At 42.5% G+C, this 22539-nt stretch overlaps 1 protein-coding gene across 2 annotated transcripts in view; it reads right to left on the minus strand.

Annotated features, from left to right (window-relative positions):
* Positions 1–343: 343 nt before the first annotated feature.
* LOC112238324 (netrin-G1-like) overlaps positions 344–22539 on the minus strand; it is a 184616-nt gene continuing 162420 nt past the window's right edge. For both annotated transcript variants that reach the window (XM_042308206.1, XM_042308207.1), the window contains exon 7: positions 344–2629. In XM_042308206.1, coding sequence (XP_042164140.1) covers positions 2355–2629 — 275 coding nt within the window. In that variant the 3' untranslated portion in view covers positions 344–2354. The remainder of the gene's footprint in view (positions 2630–22539) is intronic.

A 22539-nucleotide genomic window follows, 5' to 3' on the forward strand; every position in this document is an offset into this window, starting at 1 on the left:
ACTGCTGCATTGGCCCGGTAGACTATGAGCTACTGCTGCATTGGCCCGGTAGGCTATGAGCTCATTTCTTTAGCTGCCAATGGATCACGTTGTAGCAATGCGTTCATATGGCATCAAGACATTCTGGAAACTGACGATACGACAAATGCAAGAAGTACATGGATCATCTCAGCAAAGTTTGACTCGTGTTTGTGGAGCTGGTGGGTGGGTGGATGGGGGGGTCGGGGGGTTGGGGGATCGGGGCGTTGGGGGGAACGGGGGTTGGGGGATACAGACATCTGAATCTTGAAAGTGTTTTTTTTTCATTAATCATTTATTAACAAAAACACAAAGATGTTGATGAACAAACTGTATATTTTACTTTCTATTGAATATATAAATCCTTACCTATTATAGGATTGATTTGCTTCATTTTTTTCTTCAATTAAAAACTACAGTCCTTAACCAGTGGCAAAGTAACTATTGAAATTATTTAATTTCTATGTTAAGGATTGGCATATTTAGAAGGCTATTTTGCATTTATAAATCTATACAGTATTTGTCAGCATAAAGCTTAGTGACTGAAAACCTACAGGACAGTAGATCTCCAGGAAGAGGGTTGGACTGATAACCTACAGGACAGTAGATCTCCAGGAAGAGGGTTGGACTGAAAACCTACAGGACGGTAGATCTCCAGGAAGAGGGTTGGACTGAAAACCTACAGGACGGTAGATCTCCAGGAAGAGGGTTGGGCTGCCCTGCAATAAGAGATCTTGGATGATCTGTTCTTCTCTAAAGCAATAACAAAAACACTGGATTTCTCTTTTTTGTACGTGTATTGTGTTTGCGTGTGTCTTTCAAAGAGATTCATTGAGGTGTCAGCAGGTGAAAACATGTATACATGTATACGTGAGTCATAGACATCCTCAGGAGTTGCCCTGCCACCCTAAGCAGGAAGGAAATTATATAAAAACTAAAAGTAAGACATCTTTTTCCTTTACTTAAAGTCACAAAAAATATCTTTTGTTTTGTACAAAAAAATTTAATACAGCTACAATACAATATGATACATAATTTTATCCAATACGTGTGATCTCAGCAAGCGCTGCCATGACTACGAAGCCTCCTCCTCCTCCGACAAAAAAAGAACAAGAGTAATATTCTTCTCACAGTCGACCGGTAGTCAAGGGACTGGCTTGGATCGTAACACGTGTGCAGAATTTTGTCAAAATGGCCTTTTTTTCAGCAGCCAACAAAAATCACTAGCGTCACCAAAGCACAAGTAGGTGGAATATATTTGAGGGAAGGAAGTAAGGTAAGGTAACAAGGAGGTAGGAAAAAGGTGAAGGGAGCAAAATAATGGACATCTCCTCGTCGCCTCATCCACTTTGTAGTCAGACAACAGATCCAGAGTTCAAATGATTATTCCTTGTTTGTTTTGTACAATGTCATGGTGTTTGGTTGGGATAACATCTGTCTCCAATGATCCGCATGAAGTGGAATAACATCTGTGAAGATGACTAGTCTGTCCCCAATGATCCACATGAAGTGGGATACCATCTGTGAAGATGTTGAGTCTGTCCCCGATGATCCACATGAAGTGGGATACCATCTGTGAAGATGATGAGTCTGTCCCCAATGATCCACATGAAGTGGGATACCATCTGTGAAGATGATGAGTCTGTCCCCAATGATCCACATGAAGTGGGATACCATCTGTGAAGATGATGAGTCTGTCCCCAATGATCCACATGAAGTGGGATACCATATGTGAAGATGATGAGTCTGTCCCCAATGATCTGCAAGATGTGGGATAACATCTGTGAAGATGTTTAGTCTGTCTCGAATGATCCACATGAAGTGGGATAACATCTGTGAAGATGAGTCTGTCCCCAATGAATGACAACATTTCTGACAGTGTTTCTAGGTCACACACATTGTTGTCTTCATAAATGGCAGCCTATTCCTCATGGGCCCTAGCCAAAAGTAGTGCACTACATAGGGAAGAGGGTACCATTTGAGACACAGACATTGTGCGATTATAGATTTGACTGTAAATCAGATGTGTTTTTTTTCCCTCTCTGTCTGTCTGTCTCTGACCAAAAGCATATCTTCGTTAATCATCTAGTTCATCAGCAAACACTTGCACTTCTACCTCATTTCAGTTATGATGGCATTTTTGTATCTCGGTCAGTGTCTCTGGATGGTCCCATCTAGGTACTTTAGGTGCTGAAGTTCCCTTTCCTTTCCCCAAGATGATTCTGCTGTCCCAAGACATGTGGTTAGAGATGTCTTTCTCCTGTCCTATCAAAACGCAATAAGGCCAAGTAGATCTTTCCAAGTTCAAAGTTCCCTGGCCAATTGTACAGCGATTGTCAACAGAACCCTATCATCACCAGGGGGAGTAGCAGGGTGAAGAGGAGCAAACCTGGGGGGCCCAGCAGTAGAGGGTAGAGGTAGTGGAAGAGGGGGGGGTGAAGGAGGGATGGTTGCCCAGACGTGGGGTACTCCTCACAGGGCCCAGGACCCTGGCATCGTTCTCTCTCACAAAGGATGCCAGTGAAGCCTGTAGCACAGTGGCATCGCTGGTGGTGGAGGTGACACGTTCCCCCGTTCTGACAGAGAAGCATGGCGTTGTCACACACATGAGCTGTGGAGAGAGAGAGAGAGAGAGAGAGAGGGGGAGAGAGAGAGAGAGAGAGAGAGAGAGAGAGAGAGAGAGAGAGAGAGAGAGAGAGAGAGAGAGAGAGAGAGAGAGAGAGAGAGAGAGAGAGAGAGAGAGAGGGGGAGAGAGAGAGAGAGAGAGCGAGAGATGAGACATTACTATGGTCGAGTCCCAATATGTTCAAAAGACATCCTTCTCTATTCATTCTGACTGGACATGTGGTGAAACCAGCTGCAGTCAAATGCAATGTACCCTGAAGAAAGTCGTTAAGGAAAAGAGAAAACGTGACTGTTGAGACATCCACTCACTTCGCCTTCAAATCGCGACTCCGGGTGGGTGAGTGATTGTTTATGACTGTGACCATAGAAGGACCTTGCAGGTGTAATTTAGAGAAAATAACCCTGAAAAAAAAAAAAAAAAAACAATACCCCACAGCAGCAGTGGTAATCATGGGATAAATAATCATGAGTGATCTGGGGAAATCCAGAGTATTGTGCAGTGACTCATTCCCTCAATGGGGGAGAATGAATTGAATCGGGCTTTTCTGTGGTCGAATGAAAATACACACACACACACACACACACACACACACACACACACACACACACACACACACACACACACACACACACACACACACACACACACACACACACACACACACACACACACACACACACACCGGAGTGAATAGGCTGGTGAGGGCACACATGGATGAACATCCTCTTACCTGCCCTCCTCCTATCAGGCTTTCCACATGATTGGTGCCCTCCTACCATTTGCTCAATGTGATTGGTGCCTTTGAAATGCAAATTGGCATGTGCAGGTGATTCAGCGAATCCCATAGTCCCTCACTAGCTGGAGAAAACATCACAGGCATCAAACACTACAAGTTTGATGCACAAAAAAATGCTACGATGTCCTAAAATGATATTGTATTTGCTATGAGATTGTGGAGTATAATTGAAATCTTGTTTCTGCAATTGTAGTGCTCATTCCACAGACGAGTTGAGACATGTGTCGTGAACAACAATTAGCGTTAGCAAGAATAGTGGAATATGTGGTTTGCCTTCAAAATAAAAGTCCCTGACTGATGCAAACTGATAAAAACAGTGGAATCATGCCACAATTGGACTAGACAATGCTAAACAAGTTTGGAATGTTGTTATATACATTCTATAAAAGGCTATTTGTTTTAAAAGGCTATATGTAAAAAATCAGTTGAAATCACAGTGTGGATTTATTTGAATTCAGAATTCCATTTGGGGAATACTTACATGTACTGTACAGCCTAACCTATAGAGTGTGCTCCAATGAAATATGGTATCAGCCGACTCAGTGACACCCACAGAATACAACTGTGTAGAGTTTAGACAAATATTAACACTTTAGCTCTTATTGCAGGACATTGACTTTGGGAAATCACCTTCCCGGTCAGTCTATTGTGTGTTATGGACATTCATATTGCACTGTGCAGCCTAACCTATGACCTGTGCAACCATGATATCACTAGCTATGTTTCAATGTAATGGTTGAAGTGTTTCCATTAGCCATTAATACATTTGTGACAGCCTGTTTGCCCTCTCACGAATCTGTTTCATGTGACAGGTAGCCTGTAAAAGCCAGCGTGCATAGAATACAACAATTTACTAATATTTGCCATATTCAAATAATTCTCATGTGCCTGCATATCGCCACGGTCCGTGACATGGTGAAAATTACGGTCCTATCTGAAATAATTATACTGTGAAACTTGCAACCAGCCAACCAGAAAAGCAAGGCGAAGCAATTCAGGACAATCCTTGTCCTGCAAAGCAACATCATTTTTACAGTTGAAAAAAATAATTGTATTTTACAAGCAGTAGTTGTAATGTATTGACTCAAACTCACAGGAATCAGTGAGCTGTACATTATTCCCGGTCCCTAACCCAACGTTCCGCAAACCCAAGAGCAGCCTACAGCCGTGACTCACGTGCCTCATGGTGCCCCATAATGGTTTTTCACCACTAGGTGTTGCTAATACCCTTACATCCCTCTTCTTAGATGCTTAACTAACCATTATGATAACGCATCTTCAAACTGCAGATCTATACATTATAATGTAACCAAACATTATCTAAACATTATCTACTCAAAATAAGGTATCTCATGTATACAGCATCTAAATCTTTTTCCAACAACAATATACTGTAATGTTTACTTTCTTTAAACTACCAACTAGAACACTGATTACATTGAACTACCAACCAGAACACTGATTACATTGAACTACCAACCAGAACACTGATTACATTGAACTACCAACCAGAACACTGGTTACATTGAACTACCAACAAGAACACTGGTTACTATGAACTACCAACCAGAACGCTGGTTACTATGAACTACCAACCAGAACACTGGTTACTATGAACTACCAACCAGAACACTGGTTACTATGAACTACCAACCAGAACACTGGTTACTATGAACTACCAACCAGAACACTGATTACATTGAACTACCAACCAGAACACTGATTACATTGAACTACCAACCAGAACACTGATTACATTGAACTACCAACCAGAACACTGGTTACACTGAACTACCAACCAGAACGCTGGTTACTATGAACTACCAACCAGAACATTGGTTACAATGAACTACCAACCAGAACACTGGTTACATTGAACTACCAACAAGAACACTGGTTACTATGAACTACCAACCAGAACACTGGTTACATTGAACTACCAACCAGAACACTGGTTACAATGAACTACCAACCAGAACACTGGTTACTATGAACTACCAACCAGAACACTGGTTACTATGAACTACCAACCAGAACGCTGGTTACATTGAACTACCAACCAGAACACTGGTTACATTGAACTACCAACAAGAACACTGGTTACTATGAACTACCAACCAGAACACTGGTTACATTGAACTACCAACCAGAACACTGGTTACTATGAACTACCAACCAGAACACTGGTTACTATGAACTACCAACCAGAACACTGGTTACTATGAACTACCAACCAGAACACTGGTTACTATGAACTACCAACCAGAACACTGGTTACATTGAACTACCAACCAGAACACTGGTTACTATGAACTACCAACCAGAACACTGGTTACATTGAACTACCAACCAGAACGCTGGTTACATTGAACTACCAACCAGAACACTGGTTACTATGAACTACCAACCAGAACACTGGTTACTATGAACTACCAACCAGAACACTGGTTACTATGAACTACCAACCAGAACACTGGTTACATTGAACTACCAACCAGAACACTGGTTACATTGAACTACCAACCAGAACACTGGTTACATTGAACTACCAACCAGAACACTGGTTACATTGAACTACCAACCAGAACACTGGTTACTATGAACTACCAACCAGAACACTGGTTACTATGAACTACCAACCAGAACACTGGTTACTATGAACTACCAACCAGAACGCTGGTTACATTGAACTACCAACTAGAACACTGGTTACTATGAACTACCAACCAGAACACTGGTTACTATGAACTACCAACCAGAACGCTGGTTACATTGAACTACCAACTAGAACACTGGTTACTATGAACTACCAACCAGAACACTGGTTACTATGAACTACCAACCAGAACACTGGTTACTATGAACTACCAACCAGAACACTGGTTACATTGAACTACCAACCAGAACACTGGTTACTATGAACTACCAACCAGAACACTGGTTACATTGAACTACCAACCAGAACACTGGTTACTATGAACTACCAACCAGAACACTGGTTACATTGAACTACCAACCAGAACGCTGGTTACATTGAACTACCAACCAGAACACTGGTTACTATGAACTACCAACCAGAACACTGGTTACTATGAACTACCAACCAGAACACTGGTTACATTGAACTACCAACCAGAACACTGGTTACTATGAACTACCAACCAGAACACTGGTTACTATGAACTACCAACCAGAACGCTGGTTACTATGAACTACCAACCAGAACGCTGGTTACATTGAACTACCAACTAGAACACTGGTTACATTGAACTACCAACCAGAACACTGGTTACATTGAACTACCAACCAGAACACTGGTTACATTGAACTACCAACCAGAATACTGATTACATTGAACTACCAACCAGAACACTGGTTACATTGAACTACCAACCAGAACAATGGTTACTATGAACTACCAACCAGAACAATGGTTACTATGAACTACCAACCATAATGCTGGCTACTTTGTTGGAACTCTTTTGTTTACAATATTTATTTGACAAGAACTCTTACCAATAACTATTCTGTTACGGCTAGGAGTAGACAGCCCTGCCATTGACACTGTGCCGGACATGATTCTGCTCCGTTATGGCAACAAGTCTATCCAACATAGGTCCATTGTTTTCTGAGTCTTTGGGGTCGAGGCTGTGGCTGAACGGCCTCATCAAGTGCAGGCACATGTCTAGGCAGTGTGTCAGGCTCTGCCCGTTCAGTGTCTCTGTCATTTGTTGTCCCCTTTTCTGACTGTGGTTGTGTCCACAGTTTCACAAAATAAACATGTCTTATGGTCCTATTGATATCCCTTTCCAGGACAACAGAGTTCCCGTTCCAATCCACGGCGGAGTATGGCTCTGAGGTAAGCTGACAACCTGTTCTGCTTTGGTTTCTGGAGCAGAATCATGTCACCTTGTTGGGTTGAAGCTTTCAGTTGCTCTCCAAGATCTTTTGGTGTTCTGTCAATTCTTCCCCTTCCTTTCAGCATTCAGCAAGCCGAACGGTGTTGCCGTGTGGCTTCAGTTCCTGGCTGCATGTTGGCTGACAGCTCTGGCAGTTTGGTTCTGATTTTGGCGGTTGAACAACCGTTTAGCTGGACCGCCGGCCTGTGACTGAGTGTGGCGTACTCCTGTAGGCCATGAGAAACATCTGGAGTTATGCGAGTCAGCCCTTCCCTTCTGATTGGGCAGTGGATTGCTTTGACGGGCGCCCTGTTCTGATTGGGCAATGGATTGCTTTGCCAAGCGTCCTGTTCTGATTGGGCAGTTACGAGTTTGCTTTGACGAGCGTCCTGTTTTGATTGGGCAGTGCGAGTTTGCTTTGACGAGCGTCCTGTTCTGATTGGGCAGTGCGAGTTTGCTTTGACGAGCGTCCGGTTCTGATTGGGCAGTGCGAGTTTGCTTTGACGAGCGTCCTGTTCTGATTGGGCAGTGCGAGTTTGCTTTGACGAGCGTCCTGTTCTGATTGGGCAGTGCGAGTTTGCTTTGACGAGCGTCCTGTTCTGATTGGGCAGTGCGAGTTTGCTTTGACGAGCGTCCTGTTCTGATTGGGCAGTGCGAGTTTGCTTTGACGAGCGTCTTGTTCGGTCTTTCAACTTCTCCATTGGCCTGAGGCCAGTATAGAGGGATGCAGCAGTGTTGGAACCTGTTTTCCTCCACGTACAGTAATGCTCGGAAATCTGTAACGGTGAGAGGAGCACCATTATCCGTCACAATGGACTCAGGATGCCCCGTGGACTGTAGTAATCTCCCTCAGGCTTGTGATTATATTGACGGTGGTGATGCGGTTTAGAATTCTCACATTCAACCCATCTTGAGTAGTAGTCTGTTGTTACGAGGAGGTTTTCACCCACACATGTCAATGGTTAGGATCTGCCATGGTTCAGCTGGTAGCTCTGTTCTGACTGTAGGGACCATTGACTTGACACATTCAACAGGACTTCACCAGCAGTGCCAGCTCTTTATCCGTGTTTGACCATCACACGTTTGTGTTTTTGTATTTATAATGGATCCAGCAAAAGGCAGGTTATACCATTTTAAAAACATTACATTACATTCACAGATTTCACAACACACTGTGTGCCATCAGTCCCCGACTCCACCACCACTGCAGTCTCAGTTTTGTTTTAACTATCCCCTAATGCCCTTCCGTGTGCTAACATCAAAGTCTGTTTCTGAGCTGCTCGTGGCATGATAATGCGGTCGCCTCGTAGAACTATCTGTCCAATAATAGAGAGTTCTTCTTGAACACATCGGTATGAATGCACATGGCACTGTGTGTTTACCTACGCAGTAGATGTGGTCGTCCCGGTAGTGTAGAAACGCCGGAGAGTTCAGAGTAAACCGAGACAGTGAGTCGGCTGCATTCTGAGGCCCCGGCTTGTATACAACCTTGAATCTGTTCTTAATAACATCTGTGTCCTCTAGCTCGTTCTCAATAACATCCGTGTCCTCTTGCTCGTTCTACATAACATCTGTGTCCTCTAACTCGTTCTCAATAACATATGTGTCCTCTAGCTCGTTCTCAATAATATGTGTCCTCTAGCTCGTTCTCAATAATATGTGTCCTCTAGCTCGTTCTACATAACATATGTGTCCTCTAGCTGGTTCTACATAACATATGTGTCCTCTAGCTCGTTCTCAATAACATCTGTGTCCTCTAGCTCGTTCTCAATAACATCCGTGTCCTCTTGCTCGTTCTACATAACATCTGTGTCCTCTAACTCGTTCTCAATAACATATGTGTCCTCTAGCTCGTTCTCAATAATATGTGTCCTCTAGCTCGTTCTCAATAATATGTGTCCTCTAGCTCGTTCTCAATAATATGTGTTTCCTAGCTCATTCGTCTTCTCTTCAACTAGCTTCTTGACACGGAATGGTATTCTGTGTACAGGCTATGCAACAGGTGTGACAGTCTCAACTACAGTACATTAATTCCTAACAGGAAGTAGTTTCAGTTTTCCCAGCTCTGTGAAACAGTATTTTTTTTATTCCTCCGGAGGTGCAGCTTTGAATGTCTTTTTTTTAATCATCAGCTTGGACTGAGTTGACGTGTGCCTTTGGCCTATGTGCAAAATGTCAAGAGCAACAGACGCTGTTCCATCTTTCACAACTAACATGTTTGCAGTGACAGTCTCAGAACTACTGACTTCTGTAATGTCGGCAGTGACCAGGCCCTCGACTGCTAATGGTTGTGGTGAACCATATGGGTAAAGTCTCTTGGATGTTGGTTTCACATTGCACATTGCGTTTGGTCTGCAAATGATGTTGCTGTGCCCACAATATTACATCTAGCCCCAGAGTCAATTAACACGTTAACTGGCTGGCCATTGTATTTCAGCGTCACTGCTGGGAAGTGTGAACACATGTTCATCATCGTCATTGTCTGTTTACTGTAGCGGGTGTGTTTGTCACTTGATTTCCATTCAGTTTTGTCTTTGTCCTGCACATTTTGGAGAAATTTTTATCTTTGCCACATTTTTTGCATTGTTTACCTTGTTTGATAAAACATGGCCGTCCAGTATGGCCCTCCTGACCACATCTGAAGCATTTGACGGCCCGTTTTTCATTTTTGTTCCAATCTGTGTTTATTCACTTATCCCCTGTTGCATCGCATTGGCATTCAGGCTTTCCATTCTGTCCGCCTGCTAGTCAACAGCCTCCATTGCTCTTACCATATCCATTAGAGTGATGAGAGAGGTCCCTCTCGCACAGAAGCCAATTGTGCAATACATTTGAGCGACTCAAATCACTTGGTCCCATATGAAATCGTCTTAGAAATCTCCATAATCACACGTTGCAGCCAACTGTTTCAGTCTGCTCACAAACATGTCCACCCTGCGCTCGTTCGGCTTGCCTAAACAAACGTCTCTTGTAAGGAATGTTTGTCTTTGGGGGGGTGTGAAGTACTCGTTTAGCTTCGTCTATTTGATCTCATAGTTCTTGTTTCCCCCCGTGTCGTCTAATGTGGTGAAGATATCCTGCACATCCCAACCTCCCAAGTGCAATTAAAGAGCTTGTCTGCGTACTGCGTCTTTGACTCCTGAAACAGTGTGAACAGTTTGAAACTAATAATCAATTTTGCCCATCGCAAACTAACACTGGCTGGGTCTGAATGCATATTGAACGACGGGAGAGAAGGTAAGGTCAGTGCTATTATTCTTAGCTTGTTTGGCTAGCTAGCGCACTTCTTCGCTAATCAGCTGTGTTAGCTGAACGGCTAGGCTAGGTTTTCGTGAAAAGTCCCTTTACAATTTCCCTTTTACTGCACTCACCCAGCTTCTTGAGTGGATAATGTTCATTTTTATTTCCATGTCCTTGTCGCCAGTTGTAATGCATAGACTTGACTGAGACTCACAGGACTCATTGAGCTGTACTTTATTCCCGGTCCCTAACCCAACTAACCGCATACCCAAGAATAGCCTACAGCCGTGCCTCATAGTGCCCCGCTGGTTTCTCACCAATAGGTGTTGCTAATACACTACAGTAGGCATTTAGAATTAAATGTGGAGTGCAGCTTAAAGTTACGTGAAAGGCATCCCGTACCCCACATGCCTTCAAAAATATTCAGCAATCATAATTTACTCAAAAAAACACTGTTTCCATCATAATTTGTCACATTCAAGAATGTTTGACAAAAGACAAAAAAACATTGGATGGATAAAAATGTTGTCGATCTTTAGAAAATGTCTCCTATCTCTGCCGTTTCCATTACACACTACACCTGCCTAGTCACACCCACCTTACCTCCCTTATCTTACCTCATTTGCACATACTGTATTGTTGACTATGTTTTGTTTATTCCATGTGTAACTCTGTGTTGTTGTTTGTGTTGCACTGTTTTGCTTTATCTTGGCCAGGTCGCAATTGTAAATGAGAACTTGTTCTCAACTGGCCTCTCTTGTTAAATAAAAGGTGAAATAAAAATAAAATAAAACAGAGCACAACTGTGTAGCATTGAGATTCCATCCTTATGTAGAAACAGGAAATGCATCCATGTGGGCGTATGGTCAAATTAGTACACTAGGGAAAACATCTCTCTCTCTGTAGCTCTCTGTCATATGAGAGAGACCAAGATATATAATAGATATATATATATATATATATATATATATATATATATATATATATATATATATATATATATATAGATGTGTGTGTGTATATATATATATATAAAATAGATCTATTATATATATATCTCGGTCTCTCTCATATGACAGAGAGCTACAGAGAGAGAGATGTTTTCCTAGTGTACTAATTTGACCATACGCCCACATGGATGCATTTCCTGTTTCTACATAAGGATGAATCTCATGTATGGTTCTTTGTAAAAATAGATCTGTATATATATTTGCGAGAGAGAGACTGAGAGATTTATTCCCTAATGCACTATAGATAAATATATATTTATTTACGCGGGGTGCTGCAGCATCTACCCGCAGCTATGCTCAGACACACCAAGGGACATGAAATGACTGTAATGACAATGTTGAAATTCCAGGGGACATTTCAGTGATGTTAGCATCCATAATATTCCTCAACTTTTACTCACAGACATTTTTTTTTTTTTTGTACATTGTTTTGAAGGGTTGGTTGAATTTCAACGGTCAAATTTTAAGAGACATATTAGTGGTTTGAAGCATGCACAATATTTCTCAAAATATACAGTATGTCTTTGGAAGGATGTCTAAGGCAGAACCCCATTCAACATGAAGAAGTTGACGCATTCTGGACGATTCTCAGTGGGTAGCTAATACGTCCTATTGTGTTGAATGTATGCTTCAGCAGCAGACCAACTTTCTGCCTCAGATTCAAATGTCTCTAATCTGTAGACTGTACAGAGTTGACTTTGTTGACAGTGGTTCTGTGGATTATACATCTGCTCCACGTCCTCTAGAAGACCCCAGGACTATTGTCTTTCTCCCACAGCAACTGTAGGCCTGATTAACTGGGCTTAGGAAGAGTTGGAGGGGTTGAGAGGCAGAGAGAGAGAGCGCAACAAAGAGAGACAGAGAGAGAGAGCGCGTGACAGAGAGAGAGAGAGAGAGCGAATCCACTGTTCCCCGGGTACTGAAGACGTGGATGTTGATTAAGGCAGCCCCCAGCACCTCTCTGATTCAGAGGGATTGGGTTAAATGCGGACGACACATTTCAGTTGAAGGCATTCAGTTTTATAACTGACTAGGTATCCCCCTTGCCCAATAGAAATATCATTGGCACTCGTGTAGACCTTGACAAGTGAGAAAACCCTGAGGTTTAAACCCTGGCCAAGGACCAAAATCAGAGTTACTTGGACACACACACACACACACACACACCGCGCTGAGTTGCTCTGAGACATATGTGCAGCATCACACCATGTTTCAGAAGGTGTGACAATCCCTGCAGGATGACTGTTAAGATGGATCTATCCTAAGAGTCAAGATGTAACTGTTAGGACACATCTATCTATGGGCCATGGTGTTGCACGGCATTACCACTTTCATGTACAGACGGATCAGTACACTTTCATGTACCGACGGATCAGTACCACTTTCATGTACAGACGGATCAGTACCACTTTCATGTACCGACGGATCAGTACCACTTTCATGTACCGACGGATCAGTACCACTTTCATGTACAGACGGATCAGTACACTTTCATGTACCGACGGATCAGTACCACTTTCATGTACCGACGGATCAGTACCACTTTCATGTACCGACGGATCAGTACCACTTTCATGTACAGACGGATCAGTACCACTTTCATGTACCGACAGATCAGTACCACTTTCATGTACAGACGGATCAGTACCACTTTCATGTACAGACGGATCAGTACACTTTCATGTACAGACGGATCAGTACCACTTTCTCTCAACAGCTTCATGAGGTAGTCACCTGGGATGCATTTCAATTAACAGGTGCGCCTTGTTAATAGTTCATTTGTAGACTTTCTTTCCTTCTTAATGCATTGTAGCCAATCAGTCGTGTTGTGACAAGTTAGGGGTGCTATACAGAAGACAGCCCTACTTGGTAAAACAGCAGGTAGCCTAGTGGTTAAAGTGTTTGACCAGTAACTGAAAGATTGTTGGATGGAATCCCCGAGTTGACAGGGTAAAAATCTATTGTTCTTCCCCCGAACAAGGCAGTTAACCCATTGTTCCCCAGTAGGCTGTCATTGTAAATAAGACTTTGTTCTTTACTGACTTGCCTAGTTAAAAGAAATATTATGGCAAGAACAGCTCAAATAAGCAAAGGGAAATGACAGTCCATTACTTTCAAGACATTAAGCATTCTGCAGCGATACGCCATCCCATCGGGTTTGCCCTTAGTTGGACTATTGTTGTTTTTTCAACAGGACAATGACCCAACACAACCTCCAGGTTGTGTAAGGGCTATTTGACCAAGAAGGAGAGTGAATGCATCAGATGACCTGGCCTCCACAAAATCACATGACCTCAACTCAATTGAGATGGTTTGGGATGAGTTGGACCGCAGTGAAGGAAAAGCTGCCGACAAGTGCTCAGCATATGTGGGAACTCCTTCAAGACTGTTGGAAAAGCATTCCTCGTGAAGCTGGTTGAGAGAATGCCAAGCTATCGTCAAGGCAAAGGGTGGCTACTTTGAAGAATCTCAAATATAAAATACTTTTTTGGTTACTACATGATTCCATGTGTGTTATTTCATAGTTGACGACTTCACTATCATTCTACAATGTAGAAACTAGTAAACATTAAGAAAACCCTTGGAATGAGTTAAAGCTTTTGACAGGTAGTGTATCTCAATGTCATACAGAAATTCCATTTACCTGTATTTTTTAATAGAGATTTTTTCAGTCAGTTTTATTGCTAAACACATGTTCAGGCATCTCTAAGCTCCCCTTTTCTCCAAACGATGAAATATTGATGTTCTGTGATAATGTAAGAGAGAGAGATATGACACCCTGCAATGGTATATGGAATGGAGAGACAAATCAATATTCCAGAACACTATGGAACACGAACGGCCTCATGTCAGCCATGACTATGAGTGAGAGATATGCTATTAATGTATTATTATTACTGTTTTATTTATTTATTATTTTCATTATTAATAATTAATTATGAGACAGCATGGATGAAGACCCTCTGAAGTTATTCATTTCTTTATGAAAGGGAACCCAAGTTATTGTGGGGAGAAAAAAACCCAAATCCATCCAGTATTTTGCCACCACAACTCTACAGTGTTATTTTCTGATATGTTTAACCTATGCCAGTAACATGATTGCCTCATACATGTATTGAATAGATCAATGCAACTACAGTGCCTTGCAAAAGTATTCACTCCCCTTGGCATTTTTCCTATTTTGTTGCATTACAACCCATAATTTAAATAGATTTTTATTTGGATTTCATGTAATGCACATAGACAAAATAGGTCCAAATTGGCGAAAAAAAATTACTTGTTTAAAAAAAGTTAAACAAAATTTCAAACGAAAAAAAAACAGCGCATGCACATGAATTCACCCCCTTTGCTATGAAGCCCCTAAATAAGATCTGGTGCAACTAATTACTAGCATAATTTGTTGAATAAATTCCGGTGTAAAATCCAAGTGTCACATTGTAGCGGTTTTCTTCCTCCTCTTCTGAGGAGGAGTAGGAAGGATCGGACCAATGCGCAGCGTGGTAAGTGTCCATAATATAATTTTAATGAAATATAACTGAACACAGAAGACAAAAGAATAAGAGAATAAATGGAAACCGACACAGTCCCGTATGGAGCAAACACAGACAGGGAAAATAATCACCCACAACCAACATGGGGAAAACAGGCTACCTAAGTATGATTCTCAATCAGAGACAACGATCGACAGCTGCCTCTGATTGAGAACCATACCAGGCCAAACACACACAGGGAAAATAATCACCCATAAACCAAAATGGGGTAAACAGGCTACCTAAGTATGATTCTCAATCAGAGACAACGATCGACAGCTGCCTCTGATTGAGAACCATACCAGGCCAAACACAGAAATACAACATAGAAATAGAACATAGACTACCCACCCCAACTCACGCCCTGACCAAACTAACACAAAGACATAATCAAGGAACTAAGGTCAGAACGTGACACACACGATCTGTCACATGATCTCAATATATATATATACACTTGTTCTGAAAGGCCCCAGATTCTGCAACATCACTAAGCAAGGGGCACCACCAAGTAAGCAACACTATAAAGACCAAGGAGCTCTCCAAATAGGTCAGGGGCAAAGTTACGGAGAAGTACAGATCAGGGTTGGGTTATAAAAAAATATCATGAACTTTGAACATCCCACGGAGCACCATTAAATCCATTATAAAAAATTGAAAGAATATGGCACCATAAAAAACCTGCCAAGAGATGGCCACCCACCAAAACTCACGGACCAGGCAAAGAGGGCATTAATCAGAGAGGCAACAAAGAGACCAAAGATAACCCTGAAGGAGCTGCAAAGCTCCACAGCAGAGACTGGAGTGTCTGTCCATAGGACAACTTTAAGTCGTACACTCCACAGAGCTGGGCTGTCATGCCCTGGTCTTAGTATTTTGTGTTTATATATTTATTTGGTCAGGCCAGGGTGTGACATGGGGTTATTTTGTGTTGTGTTTTGGTATTGGGGGTTTTAGTAGGTATTGGGATTGTGGCTGAGTAGGGGTGTCTAGCATAGTCTATGGCTGCCTGAGGCGGTTCTCAATCAGAGTCAGGTGATTCTCGTTGTCTCTGATTGGGAACCATATTTAGGTAGCCTGGGTTTCACTGTGTGTTTGTGGGTGATTGTTCCTGTCTCTGTGTTAGTTGTCACCAGACAGGCTGTATTAGGTTTTCACATTTCATTATTTTGTAGTTTCCGCTTGTATTGTTTTTTCCTTCATTAAAATATTATCATGAATCATCATCACGCTGCATTTTGGTCCGATCCTTGTTCAACCTCTTCATCAGAGGAGGAGATAGAAGAACACCGTTACATGGGCTTTACGGAAGAGTGGCTAGAAGAAACGACATTGCTTAAAGAAAAAAACAAAAACACGTTTGGCGTTTGCCAAAAGGCATATGGGAGACTCCCCAAACATATGGAATAAGGTACTCTAGTCAGATTGAGCTTTTTGACCATCAAGGAAAACGCTATGTCTGGTGCAAACCCAACACCTCTCATCACCCCAAGAATTACATCCCAACAGTGAAGCATGGTGGTGGCAGCATCATGCTGTGAGGATGTTTTTAATCGTCAGGGAAACTAGTCAGAATTGAAGGAATGATGGATGCCGCTAAATACAGGAACATTCTTGAGGGAAACCTGTTTCAGTCTTCCAGAGATGAGACTGGGGACGGAGGTTTACCTTCCAGCAGGACAATGACCCTAAGCATACTGCTAAAGCAACACTCAAGTGGTTAAAGGGGAAACATTTAAATGTCTTGGAATGGCCTAGTCAAAGCCCAGACCTCAATCCAATTGAGCATCTGTGGTATGATTTAAAGATTACTGTACACCAGCGGAACCTATCCAACTTGAAGGAGCTTGAGCAGTTTTGCCTTGAAGAATAGGAAAAAAACCCAGTGGCTAGATGTGCCAAGCTTAGAGAGACATACCCCAAGAGACTTGCAGCTGTAATTGCTGCAAAAGGTGTCTCTACAAAGTATTGACTTTTGGGGGGTGAATAGTTATGCACACTCAAGTTCAGTTTTTTTGTCTTATGTCTTGTTTGTTTCACAATAAACAATATTTTGAATCTTCAAAGTGGTAGGCATGTTGTGTAAATCAAATGATACAAACCCCCCAAAAATCTATTTTAATTCCCGGTTGTAAGGCAACAAAGTAGCAAAAAATGCCAAGGGGGTGAATACTTTCGCAAGGCACTGTATACATTTTTCAAATGGAGACCGTTTTCAGATTCTCCATTTTGCTAACTGCACCCATGCAGTGAAACTGATGCTTTAACTACACCTGATCAATACACTGTACCAGGATTAAACAACTTCAGCCGCCTCCTATAATTCAATTATGTCATTACTGTAGTTGGTGAGCAGAATGCAGATCCCCATGAGTTATGACTGGTCTATATGAGCTAACTGGCGTGGTGGTAAGACCTCCTTGGCACACCACGTCATTTCAAAAGTGGACATTTCTATAACAACCTTTGGTTGTGAAATTCCGCTACCCACTGGGCACACCATGACATTTCAATGTGGACATGTGGGTACTTTTTGGTTGAGACATTGATAAATTAGATAAATGAGATTTCAACGTTTATTCACCGATTTTAAAAAGACAGCGATTATTTATCATTTTGGCACTATCAAGTTTGAAAACTACTCTCGACTAAGAACACATTGGTTGAGGTTGAGAACACATTGGCGTGAGGTTCAGAACACATTGGTTTAGGTTGAGAACACATTGGTTTAGGTTGAGAACACATTGGTTGAGATTGAGAACACATTGGCGTGAGGTTGAGAACACATTGGCGTGAGGTTGAGAACACATTGCCATCTGATTTGACCAAAACACACCATGAATTTAACAGGGATTATCAGCCATTCATGAAGTGTGTTGAGTAGTTTTTTAGAAGTAGTTGCCATTTTGTGATATAGCCTTCTTTCCATTAAAGGATACGAGCCTGAGATAACAACAGGAAAAAAAACTGTATCAACTAGGACCTTTCTGACGTTACATATGACATCCTAATATGTAGAACACAACACCCTGATATGTAGAACACAACACCCTGATATGTAGAACCCTGATATGTAGAACACAACACCCTGATATGTAGTCTACAACACCCTGATATGTAGAACCCTGATATGTAGAACACAACACCCTGATATGTAGAACCCTGATATGTAGAACACAACACCCTGATATGTAGAACACAACACCCTGATATGTAGAACACAACACCCTGATATGTAGAACCCTGATATGTAGAACACAACACCCTGATATGTAGAACACAACACCCTGATATGTAGAACCCTGATATGTAGAACACAACACCCTGATATGTAGAACCCTGATATGTAGAACACAACACCCTGATATGTAGAACACAACACCCTGATATGTAGAACACAACACCCTGATATGTAGAACCCTGATATGTAGAACACAACACCCTGATATGTAGAACCCTGATATGTAGAACACAACACCCTGATATGTAGAACCCTGATATGTAGAACCCTGATATGTAGAACACAACACCCTGATATGTAGAACCCTGATATGTAGAACACAACACCCTGATATGTAGTCTACAACACCCTGATATGTAGAACCCTGATATGTAGAACACAACACCCTGATATGTAGAACACAACACCCTGATATGTAGAACCCTGATATGTAGAACACAACACCCTGATATGTAGAACCCTGATATGTAGAACACAACACCCTGATATGTAGAACACAACACCCTGATATGTAGAACCCTGATATGTAGAATACAACACCCTGATATGTAGAACACAACACCCTGATATGTAGAACACAACACCCTGATATGTAGAACACAACACCCTGATATGTAGAACACAACACCCTGATATGTAGAACCCTGATATGTAGAACCCTGATATGTAGAACCCTGATATGTAGAACCCTGATATGTAGAACACAACACCCTGATATGTAGAATACAATTCTAACACATGGTCGAAATGCATCTTCCAGACTCAGGGTCTATACTACAAAACAGAAATACTTCAAAACAACTTCTACCTCAAGGCCATCAGACTGCTATACAGCAATCACTAACTCAGAGAGGCTGCTGTCAACATTGAGACCCAATCATTGGCCACTTTAATAAATGGATTACTAGTCACTTTATACAATGCACTCTAAATAATGGCACTTTAATAATGTTTACATATCTTACATTACTCATATCCTATATCTTATACAATCTATTGCACCTTGCCTATGCCGCTCGGCCATCGCTCATCCATATTCTTACATGTACTGTACATATTCTCATTTACCCCTTTAGATTTGTGTGTCTTAGGTAGTTGTTAGATTACTTGTTAGATATTACTGCACTGTCGGAACTAGAAGCACAAGCATTTCGCTACAATCGCATTAACATCTGCTAACCATGTGTATGTGACCAATACAATTAGATTTTATTACTATTGGCTATTGTCATTCAATGAGAGCAGTAACTTCAAACAGCATTGTGTAAACCATGGCCAATGTTCAAAAGGAAGATTAAATTGTATTGCACCACAAAATAGATGTACAAGCCAATTTTTCAAATAAAAAAAGCCAAAAAATGAATTTCTGGCATAGGCATCTGGAAACACAAATTAGATATACAATAAACCAAAAAAAAGTAGTGTCGGAACAGGCTTTGATGCTTTTAACTTCTTAAGACCTCTTTCATCCCCTTGCTCATTGGCCCTCCCACTGCCCCCCCTAGCAGTCAGGAGCACATTACAGGCAGGTTGACTTCGCCTGTAGTATTTCTGCCTCTAGCCTTTGATTCACCAAGACTCACACCTGCTGTAAAAGGGGGAAAACAAATATTATCTAGAGAAGGTATTCACATGTCAAATATTATCTAGAGAAGGTATTCACATGTCAAACATCATAATTTGGACTCCCCTTTACTTATGGTTGGAGTCAAAGGCCCTCTTCCCTTTGCTTCTCTTCATAGTCATGGTTGTCATGAGGCCGTTCATCATGGTTCTGCATTGAACACGAGGCCGCTTGTCAGGGTTCTGTATAGAACACGAGGCTGTTTGTCAGGGTTCTGTGTAGAACACGAGGCCGCTTGTCAGGGTTCTGTATAGAACACGAGGCCATTTGTCAGGGTTCTGTGTAGAACACGAGGCTGTTTGTCAGGGTTCTGTGTAGAACACGAGGCTGTTTGTCAGGGTTCTGTGTAGAACACGAGGCTGTTTGTCAGGGTTCTGTGTTGAACACGAGGCTGTTTGTCAGGGTTCTGTGTAGAACACGAGGCCGTGTGTCAGGGTTCTGTGTAGAACACAAGGCCGTGTGTCAGGGTTCTGTGTAGAACACGAGGCTGTTTGTCAGGGTTCTGTGTAGAACATGAGGCCGTGTGTCAGGGTTCTGTGTAGAACCACTGTATTGGATGGCTAGCCATGTAGGCCAAGTTATTGAATTCAGCATGTTTCATTCATTTCTCTCTACGTGTCCCCTCAGAGTGCAACACAACACTTCCGTTCCCAGAGCTTTTAGTTTGACATGCAAAATATCCACTAAGGGATTTGATGCATTCCAGCATGGCTCTCACTGGTGCATCACAAAGACAAGCTTTGATTGTGAAATCAAATCAAATGTTATTAGTCACATGTATCGAATACAACAGGTACCTTACAGTGAGATGCTTACATATGAGTCCCTAACCAACAGTGCAGTTTAAAAAAAAATACAGATAAGAATAAGTGATAAAAGTAACAAGTATTGAACAATATATATACAGGGGAATGCCGGTACAGAGTCAATGTGCGGGGGCACTGGTTAGTTGAGGTAGTATGTACATGTAGGTAAAGTATTTAAGGTGACTATGCATAGATGACAACAGAGAGTGGCAGTGGTGTGGAGAGGGGAGTGGGGGGGGGGCAATGGAAATAGTCCGGGTAGCCATTTGACTAGATGTTCAGGAGTCCTTTGTCTTGATCACGTTGAGGGAGAGGTTGTTGTCCTGGCACCACACGGCCAGGTCTCTGACCTCCTCCCTTATAGGCTGTTTCGTTGTTGTCAGTGATCAGGCCTACCACTGTTGTGTCATCAGCAAATGTAATGGTGGTGTTGGAGTCGTGCCTGGCCGTGCAGTCATGAGTGAACAGAGAGTACAGGAGGGGGGTGAGCACGCACCCCTGAGGAGCCCCTGTGTTGAGGATCAGCATGGTGGATGTGGTATTACCTAGCCTTACCACCTGGGGGCGGCCCGTCAGGATGTCCAGGATCCAGTTGCAGAGGGATGTGTTTAGTCCCAGGGGTCTTAGCTTATTGATGAGCTTGGAGGGCACTATAGTGTTGACCGCTGAGCTGTAGTCAATGAATAGCATTCTCACATAGATGTTCCTTTTGTCCAGGTGGGAAAGGGCAGTGTGGAGTGCAATAGAGATTGCATCATCTGTGGATCTGTTGGGGTGATATTCAAATTGGAGTGGGTCTAGGGATTCTGCGATTGATGGTGTTGTTGTGAGCCATGACCAGTCTTTCAAAGCACTTCATGGCTACAGCCGTGAGTGCTACAGGTTGGTAGTCATTTAGGCAGGTTACCTTCGTGTTCTTGGGCACAGGCACTGTGGTGGTCTGCTTAAAACATGTTGTTATTACAGACTCGGACAGGGAGAGGTTGAAAGCGCATGCGCACAGTACACGTCCTGGTAATCCGTCTGGCCCTGCGGCCTTGTGAATGTTGCCCTGTTTAAAGGTCTTACTCACATTGGCTGCGCAGAGCGTGATCACACAGTCGTCCGATACAGCTGGTGCTCTCATGCATGTTTCAGTGTTATTTGCCTCAAAGGGAGCATAGAAGTAGTTTAGCTCGTCTGGTAGGCTAATGTCACTGGGCAGCTCTCGGCTGTGCTTCCCTTTGTAGTCTGTAATGGTTGTGTCAGAGCCGGTGTAGTACGACTCGATCTTAGTCCTGTATTGACGCTTTGCCTGTTTGATCGTTCGTGGAGTAAATAGCGAGATTTCTTATAAGCTTCCGGGTTAGAGTCCCGCTCCTTGAAAGCGGCAGCTCTAGCCTTTAGCTCAGTGTGGATGTTGCCTGTAATCCAAGGCTTCTGGTTGGGGTATGTGCGTACGGTCACTGTGGGGACGATGTCATCGATGCACTTATCGATGAAGCCAGTGACGGATGTGGTGGTCTCATTAATGCTATTGGAGGAATCCCGGAACATTTTCCAGTCTGTGATGGCAAAACAGTCCTGTAGCTTAGTATCTGCTTCATCTGACCGCTGTTTTATTGATCTAGTCACTGGTGCGTCCTGATTTAATATTTGCTTGAAAGCAGGAATCAGGAGGATGGAATAATGGTAAAATTTGCCAAATGGAGGACGAGGGAGAGCTTTGTATGCGTCTCTGTGTGTGGAGTAAAGGTGGTACAGAGTTAT

Source organism: Oncorhynchus tshawytscha, linkage group LG28 (assembly GCF_018296145.1).
Source record: "Oncorhynchus tshawytscha isolate Ot180627B linkage group LG28, Otsh_v2.0, whole genome shotgun sequence".
NCBI classification, from domain to species: Eukaryota; Metazoa; Chordata; class Actinopteri; order Salmoniformes; family Salmonidae; genus Oncorhynchus; species Oncorhynchus tshawytscha.